Source organism: Plasmopara halstedii (genome assembly GCF_900000015.1).
Source record: "Plasmopara halstedii genome assembly, contig: Scaffold_2061, whole genome shotgun sequence".
NCBI classification, from domain to species: Eukaryota; Oomycota; class Peronosporomycetes; order Peronosporales; family Peronosporaceae; genus Plasmopara; species Plasmopara halstedii.
The window spans coordinates 2,063,021-2,072,610 of NW_020188969.1; the positions used below are offsets into that span (position 1 = coordinate 2,063,021).

The following is a 9,590-nucleotide window of genomic DNA, read 5'->3' on the forward strand; positions in this document are numbered from 1 at the left end:
TGGAGAAGGCTCGGAGCATGCAGCACTATAAGAATGTGAGCTCGTTGTGGTGGGCCGAGGCGGTGAATACAGCGATGTAACTGATCAACAGGACCACGAACAGTGTTCACGCAAGCATGACACCGTTTGAGCTTTAAAATGAAGCCGCGCATGGAGCAATTGCGTGTGTTCGGCTCTACCGGGTATGCTCACGTGAAAGACGGCAAACGTACGAAGCTGAATGCAATGCGCTTCAAGTGTAGGTTCTTGGGGTACGCTGAGAACGTCAAGGGGTACCGGGTGTACGACTTGAAGTCAAACAGGCTCAAGGTGTCACGTTCGCTGAGACTGGATGAACGGGAGGTAAACGGTATCTATGATACGGCTGTACCGAACGAGTCGACAATTGTCCATGTGACCAAGGGGGTCGACGAACCAATGCCGCCTGCTGATGAGGAACTCGGCGGCGATGACGTAGAAAGTTGAACCAGATTCGACATTGACGGATAGAGAGGTGACGACGTACAGAAAATCTTCGAGGTTGACGATCGGTGACAGCATGGTGTTCCACCCGAGGACAGAGCGCGTTCGCCGAGTAGAGACACCGATGCTGCTGAACGATGGCTCCGCGAATTATGAATCGGCGATTGTAATTCAACGAACCACGACGAGTACCATGGGACCGACAGTGATCCTGACAACGACTGGCCACCATCGCCCAAGCGACCGCGCATTGATGAAGACGGACTGCTCGCTGAGGCGGTGCTGGCATATGCGGCTAGTGTCGGCGAGGCTGATGATGCACCAACGACGTATCAGCAAGCCATGGATGATGACGATGCGGCGGAGTGGGTGAACGCGATGAAGGCAGAGCTGCGAGCGCATGAACGGAATGGATCATGAACACTGGTACCGAAGTCGGCAAATCTACGACCTATTGGGTGCAGATGGGTGTTCGCCAAGAAGCGGAACGAGCATGGGCAAGTAGTTCGGTACAAGGCTTGGCTTGTGGCGAAGGGTTTCAAGCAGAAGTTCGGCGTAGACTTCTTCAAAACCTACTCACCGGTGGCCAACATGAACTCGATTCGTGTGGTGTTAGCGGTTACGGTGAAGGAGAAGTACGTGACGGAGCAATTGGATGAGGACACGGCATTCCCCAACAGCAACCTCAAGGAACCGTGTACATGGAGGTGCCGTATGGCATTGAAGACGTCGGGGGCTACATGTGCAGACTCGACAAGGCGATCTACGGATTGAAGCAAGCGGCGAGCGCATGGAACAAGACGATCCATCGCGTCTTCATGAAACTTGGCCTCAAGAGCTGCAGGGCAGACCAGTGTGTGTACGTCAAGGAGTGCAAGGGCAACTTGATATACGTATGTCTTTACGTCGACGACATGATCATCGCGGCAAAGACGAGCAAGGAATTTCAGGACGTCAAGATGGGACTCAAGAAGACGTTTAAGATGAAGGAGCTCGGCGAAACTAAGTTCATCTTGGGGATGGAGATCGACCACCAGAGGCCAGCGAATTTACTGACCATCAAGCAAATGCTCTACATTGACGACGTGGTGGAGCGATTCAACCTGCAAGACGCCAAGGCTGTGGAGAATCCGTGCGAGTCGGGACTCAAGCTGCGAAGCTTTAATCGCCGACCACGGCTATGCGCGGAAAAATAATACATGGCATCACTCAGTTTCCTGTGTCACGGTTCTTTAGGTGTGGTCACATGTTTTAAGTCACTTTCATACACCGCAATTTTTGATGTGGGGTAACACGCGTGCTAGGTCTCCGGTCATCACATAGTGTTTTCCTACCAATATAGAATAACTAGGATTTGTAGACCACCCTTTTCACTTTGCACCCTGCAGCTGTTCTAAATGACAAATTCACCTATGACGAACGGTGAGCTCGGTTCCAACTACAACATTAATCATATCAAATTGGAAATTACACTATCTCGCAACTATCTCAAGAAATGATTCTTCAAGCTTAATGCGAGCTCTTATGTAACAACATATCGACCATAGTATGGCTGACGGACATATGACACTATCATTCCATTGGACTTAGAGCAAAGTGAGGGGTACCAAAGTACTAGCAATGCCTCATATTGTAATGAGATATGTCATGAAAGAAAAGTTAGTGGGGCATGTGTCCCGCCAATCTCGTGCTATACAATACAAAGAGGTCTACTTGTGGACATAATGAACTTGATATACTAAATATCGGTTTGACCTAGACTGAAAATGAGATATATGCCATGCTTGAAAATAAAAGAACAGAATAAAGTACTCAGCTACTTGGAAGGCTGTCGGCTCCCGGTTTTTATCAGAGCTTACGAATCCAATTTGGTACGTTATTTAACGCCGATTTGCTGATCTGTTTCTCACGAAGCGCAAGGTGCAACGCAAAGTTATTGCCTATTTGTCATATACTTAAGATTAACCTGGGTCTTACGGGTAAGATTTGTTACAATTGCGATAAGGACGACAACTACATGAACGACAAGTTTTTTTCAGCAACGCACACCTCTCTTCATTGGCACAGATAAGCTTAATGTTTTTAGCATTATCTCTTAAAAGGAAGGTGCAAAGATACAGCATAATAATCAGATAAGGAAAACACTGATTGAATAATGCTTAAAACACGGCTTTTGACACATAGCTACACGTATTTCCCCCATCAAATTCATTTCAAAAGTAGCTAGCCTTTGTTAAAGGGTTCTTAACCTTGTGTTGAAGTTTTGGATGGCATGTAGGAAATGTTTGCGAAGATTGAATGCTCTTTCATATAAAGTTAATAAAATTAAGAGACATTCAGCAGTATGTCACCTAGATCGTAAGTGCTAACCACAATCAGATATTACGCCACTTGGTCGCATACTACTTCGCTAGCTTTGTATTGATTGCTAGTATGTACAGGTTAACAACAAGGTGTTTAAGGTACTGCATCCATAACGCCTAGACGTCCATTTTTGTCGTCTATTTCAAAAATGTTTTGACCTATTTTCTCCAGTGTGATCTTTTACAAGCGTGCCGTCTGAATCATCATCTATCATGTTTGTCGCCATATAAGGTAAGGGCTACTTTCTACGTACTTGTGTGTAAATTTGGTGCAACGTAGTTGCCGTATACTTTGCACATAGAAATTTGACTTTTAAAGTCCGCGAAAAGTCACGCACAGAGGATGTTCTCACAGGCCGTCTTAAGGAAGCCAAACAGAGAGCCTCTAAGTATCTGAAATTTAAATGTGATCAAGCTAAAACGTTTTCCTGGGTCGAAAGTAGATAGAAGTAATGCCAAATATGTAATTATAGAAAAATGCTACTTGCTGCATTGTATGAGGTTAGCAGTCCAGCTTTCCAATATTAACTTTTTGGATTCCTCCTATTTATTATTGGTAACTGTCCTTCAGCATAACACAACAACAGGGTATATTTCAGCCGCTTAAAGTACAAAGAACAATATTGTTGTGTACCTACGCTACAACAGGGTACATCACGTTGTGTAAAGTTATCAAATGGTGATGATGTCTACTCAAAAATCTATCGAAAGCCTAAAACTATTGGAAGACCATAGATATGATTGAATAAAATCTTTAGATGTAACAAAATGAGAGAAAAGAACCCAACACAGTGGAAGCGAGGTTTAGATAGTTTTGTGTTGCTGGCTGGAGTAATATATGCATACATATGTCTAGAATCCAGGCGAAACTGTTTTACGAGATAACACTTGATACATATATTATGGTCAAACCATGGATTTTTACTTGCACCCTCTACATTCTTCTTAATTCTCGCATCTGTAAGCATGGCAGTATGTACTAGTCAAACAGCTTATTGGCGCTTAACGTGTCAAGTGTCGACTGTATTTGGAGGCGTCTCGACGGCAGAGCAACTAGAGAAGGCTGCAGCTATCGAGCTCTGTAAGCATTGTTTGCAAATAAAGAAGTTAAGCGTGATTCTGAAAATATCCGGTAGGCGCAGCTGCAAGAAGTCTCACTAATTAAGCAAGGATACGAATATTCTTTCGTTTGAAACATTGTGATGGACTCAAGATGTGAGGAGTCAACTGTCTCGATTTCTAGAGTATATTTTTCAAGAGTTGTGAGGAAGTAGAGTGTCTCAATTACTAGAGTCTTTCTGCCGAGGCCATTTGAAGTAGAAGTGTTGAGCATTGACTTGACAAGATTAAGCAACCGTAGATGTTGAAATTTCGAAGCGGCAAAACCCTTCAATTTTGGCGACCTTACGTTTCTTTTGTCGCAAGACGTACACATCTCACACGCGACTGTCAACACATCGACAAGTTCTTGAAAGCCCACCACCATCATTTCTCTTAATCGATCCGTACGTCTTCGTGGCGTTAGGACAATGTCGTGCTGCTAAATCTGCAAGCTAACTTTTGGTACCTTAGCTCACGCTTCGACGTTGACAAGTTCAGAGCATAAAGCAGCAACCTGGAGCGCTTAACGTTTTCGAGATGCTCCTAATATCCAAGACGAAGACGGCAGACCACTTGCCGTTATCAAATCAAGGATCAAGCTGCACGTCCAGATTTGAGAGTTTGTGTCTCTGGTCCAGTGCTTGGATTGCCGCATCATCAGCACATGTGAGAGCGAGAATGCGGCATGAAACATGTGAGCCAATTGCAGACAATATTAAAGGACCTTTGCCATAACAATTAGGCATAACATGTAAGCAAAATAAAGCTCAATGTTTCCACTGGGACCTCCTGATTAGAAATTCTATGGTGATGAAATTCCTCAAGACAATTACGCTTAATAATTCCAACACCAGCTTGATTGAGATTACACCGACGGACGCGTGAGGATGACGTCCCAAGAATTACGGTAAGTCACAGTCACCGTCATGGTTATGGCTATAGACTATAGACATAGTTGTAGCCTGAAGAAGTCAGGTTACAGTCCTTAGGCTCAATGGTAGCACAGAGTAGCGAGCCAAAGACTTTATATATATTATTCACTGCGATTTTTGTCATCGTCTCAAAACATTTTGGTGGCTCCAACACGTGCGGTGTCAAGTTTTAAGTCTGGGGAACTTAATGTTCTGCTCATCATTTCAAAAGCTGGCATCGACATTTGATTGTTTACTCTTGTTTATACAAACGAGATAGCTACAACCCGTCTCAGCTCACCATTCTGTATATATGTCAAGTAATTCGATGAAAATTAAGGTCAGACCGAAGACAGATCAAAGCAAAAAAGCAGTGAGTCTGCAATTCATTAAGCAAGCACAATCCCTAGTCAAATACTTACAGATCTCATATCTGACGCGCTCTGGACGCTAATCTTCTCTTATGCTCTGCAAAAACGCAAAAAAATTTAGCAAGACACGTACACTTGATAGTGGAAATTAACACCCTCGTCACAAAAATTTCATGCTTGACGTTAGAAAGAAAGTGGGGTCTAGTCCATAATTCAAGGACATGCACAAATCTCTTCCATTCACACAGGATGTTTGCTCAATGAAGGTCTGAGTTAATTTCCATGATTTGGCAAACGATACCCAATTAAAGTTCTTCTGTGTATTTCGCGTAGCGATCATTATTGATGAGCAGACAACAACCTCGTCTGTACTGACAGCAGCAATGAAAATTATGCGTGTCTAACAAATGATGTAGCTATTGCAGCACAATCCAAGATTTTCGATGCGTAGCCAATCACATGTAATGGGGTTACACGTACCCTTGTATGAAAGGGTGGATCACACAAGATGGTGTGACCGTACAAAGGTGTGGATTAGACAAGTTGTTGTAATCACACAATGGTGCGGCTACACCGTAACAGGATAAGTTGCAGGACAGACAGTAATGATGCAAATTAATAGGTTCTACTATGTATTTAGGAAAACCTAAGATTTTAGATATAGGCAGCTCTGCCGCAAATAAAAAAATTAAACACAATTTTAAAATTTGAACGGGAGAGCCTCTTTCCCTTAGTCAAAATTTTTAAATACTTTGGAGGTAGCGGATTGCGATCCGCTACACTCGTACTGGCTCTTATATGGAACGTAAGGTCGGGCTTCCACTAAGCAAAGAGCTAAGGCCCGCTGCCCTGTAGTCAAATTACGCCTGAGTCGTTACGACTGATCCTCTGTGAGGTTATAGCAATACTCCTTTTTGTCCCAGCGCATGCAGAACGGGTTTAATAAACTGATGCCTATGCTGGGCTGAGAGCGTGGAACACATTGCTCCACAAGAACCCTAAGCGGTGAACGCGCGCCTACAAGCTATGAAAATGCTCTGCTAAGGCACCTACAGCAGTTGCTGTCAGCGTCGACTGCATCTATGATGCCACCATCGACGACGGATGATTCCTTCCGACCTAAGCCGCTCATGGTGAGCGTTAAGATCTTCGAGGGTAAGGAAGAAGAGAACCTCCTGCTTTGGGTGAGAGAGGCCGAGATGGCTATGGCATCTGCCATACTCCAAACCAGCATTAGCGCGTGGCGCTAGCTATCTCAAAGCTCATAGAACCGAGCGCGATAATGAACGCTAACGTGCGGTGCTTCGGTTGAAGCGGCGTTTCCCTCCTGAAAGGAGATGAAGCGTCAGCTTTTGCGAGTGTTCTAGCCGCCTAACCAGGCATATCACCAGCGGTCGCGTTTCCTTGCCGCTCGACAGGGCAAGAAGAAGTTGGAGGACTATGTCCAAGAATTGAGAGCTCTTATTGCCGGGATGGCTGCAAATCCTCTCCCCGAGCTGGCCGCGGTGAGCGTCTTTATGGATGGCCTCTGCACTGACGTGGCCAGAATGGTAGACTTCCGTGTTCATCCGTTTTCTTTTGAAGAAGCGGTGATTTTGGCATTGAATGATTAATTTTAAGTCGGTACGACTTGGTTGGAATGCACATCGTCGAGCGGGCCTGAGCCAATAGAAGTCAGCTATGCTGGGAAAAAGAAGAAGAGCATTCGATAGTGATTTATTTGTAGAGCACCTGTCACCTTCGTACTTGTTGTTCCCTGCGCAAGGCGCGTAAAGGTTGGTTGAATCGACGTCCCGCTTCTAGCCAGTTTGGTTTGTCGCGGGAAAACAAAAACAACCAGTAGGAGCGGGGCGCCTTACTAGGGGAGAAGTCAGTTCTGTTGAGCCTCAAAGAGGTAGAGGGCAGCAGATCCCAGCTCCGAAGAGCTCCGTGCTCCTGAACAACGTGGGCTTGCAGCTCGAAAAGCGACCGTGAAGGGATTTGGGAAGCCATGAAAATCCCTTATTGACTCCGAAGCGTGGGGCAATTACGCTCGACGCTTTACTATCGAAGGAAGTCAGCTCTATGCTAAGGCGCTGGAAAGTCGGTCGACTGACACCGTCACTATTCGCTCAGCGACAAAATAATTGGCAAGGATGGAAGATGTAGAAGTGGTTGCAAATTCATCGTCAAGTTATGTTGTCTCGGTCTCAACGGGGAAGAAAAGGACGTTGTGCGCTTTACAGTAACATTTATAGAACTGATATTGCTTGTTCGTGTGGAGTTTCATAAAGACATCGCTACTCCATGAACTCTTCATCGTTTTTGTTTTCGATATTTGATGGAAAATTTAACAAGAGATACAAGTCAAGAGAGCTCAACAATGTGGCATGGGCATTAGCACGTGCTCATACGGTCAGGAAATTTGCCAAATCATAGATCAAGTGAACAGTGTTGCGTTTCAGTGGTTATGTGAAACTGGACATGAAAAATCATCAACTGTGTACAGTCCACAACCAAACTTCAATACTTGACGTCAAACAATGTCCAAAATATATCAGCAGTATCTTCAAAAGCATCCGTGCCCTACCAATTATTGATTGTCTCATGGAAATTGAACACCATGCAGTTGTGAAATGGCTGGAAAATGCAAAGAGAGTCCTCAACAGGACTGAAATAATCCAGTTTGCATCCTACGGATGATTTAAAAAATTGTGAGATTTGCGAGAACCACGTACTGACTTTTTGTTAAGATGTAGCCACACCATTTTATGATTACAACATCTTGTGTAATCCGCATATTTGTATGGTCACAACCCCACCCCTTCATACCAGGGTACTTTTAACCCTGTTACAGGGAAGATCATCTCAAATTGCCTCTTACGTTGATATAATCTTTGATGTGAATGTGAAGCGCAAGTACAAGGACGCCCTAAACTCATTCATCGTGAGTCGTGTAAATGTGATCACACAGGTGCGACACGCAATGCCGAATGTGCAAGACTGCAAAAGAAATGCGCAGATAGACGAGGCCGTCAAGGCAAAATGTAGTTTTGTAGGGGATTATGTACTAAGTGGTATTAAGTAGTACCAAGAACCCATCAGACGATGTGGGCTCAAGCTTGGGAAGAATACGCATCCACAAAGAATAAAAGATCATCGTGATTATACTTTTTCATGTAACATATGCAGCGGCAATCAGCGATGAGTGTGATTAAGTTCATTGTGAAGCTTCGATTTGATAGCGACAGATCTAAGAATTTAATTCAGCGCAGTATCTGGTTTACTCCGATATCTCGATGCTCAAAAAGTAAGCTCGGTCCGAAGTCATGACAAGAGGGACAGAAGAATAAGAGGAAGGTACAGCTTTCCTAAGCATAGTCCGTCCTCGAACCCGCATCGAACGTGCAAACGAGACTCCGACAGTAACGAAGGTTTCGAGTACGAGGCCCCCACCTATTCGCGTTTGGAGGATGTCCTTGCTATTTCATTAAGAGCCTCTTCCGACGACGGACGTTCCTCTCCGCCACCACGTTAGTATCGATTTCCGTGTCAATCTAACGGAAGGGGGGGTGCCTGAAGAGGTGATCTGCTCTGCTTTTTCTGTGGTTGGCTTACAGTCTTCGTCCGCCTGCGTTTGACGATAGAGTAGCATCGACGCAACTGCTAAGCGATCTCACTCTGTATTGGACGTTCCTGATTATTACCGTCCTTTTTCGTGGGGCCTGCTAAGCGATCTCACTCTGTTTCGAACGTTTCTGATCATTACCATCCTTTTCTAGGGCGATGCTGAGGAGACGACGCCAATAAGTTCAATCTTCGACCCTCGCGCCGAACCCATGGCTTCCAAGTCACCTTTGAATAAGACCGCGCTACATTCTGGTTACAAATTGCGTCTTCGCGATAGTAGAGCTTGAAGAACGTTGGATGTGTCCTTAGTCAGCTTGGTAAGCATTCCCAATTAATGACACTACTCGGAATGGACCAATGAAGCGAGGTAGAAGCTTCGAGCAGACGAAACTCTCCTACCAAAATGATATTTGCGTTGGACTCGCATCTTTTGTCACTTGAATACATCGCGCAAATATATAAATACTATAAATCATTTTGATCTACCATGTGATACAAAAAGGAAAATACACGAACTTTAAATTAACATCAAAGTTAACGTCAATGTTAGTGGATAGCCGTGAACTACGCACCGAGGATGCAATCCTGCGCTCCACCGAGAAATAGAATTATGATCCTTTCAATCAACCGGGTACTTATGGCTTAATATCCCGGAGCGGTAAAATCGACGGCTAGAAAAATATGGAAGTATACATCCTACTTCTATTATAGAGAGTCGCGTCTCTAAAAGAGGTAACCACCAAACTTAGCTCTTATGAGGTTTCCTGGGGTGG

General features: G+C 44.6%; 1 protein-coding gene across 1 annotated transcript; it reads left to right on the forward strand.

The window, feature by feature from the left end:
* Positions 1-3,791: 3,791 nt before the first annotated feature.
* Positions 3,792-4,431, forward strand: PHALS_02938 (uncharacterized protein; the record flags this gene model as incomplete). Its single annotated transcript, XM_024717405.1, has 3 exons — positions 3,792-3,906; positions 4,186-4,330; positions 4,398-4,431. 3 exons carry the CDS (start codon positions 3,792-3,794, stop codon positions 4,429-4,431), a joined length of 294 nt encoding a protein of 97 aa, XP_024582907.1.
* Between the last annotated feature and the right edge of the window lie 5,159 nt (positions 4,432-9,590).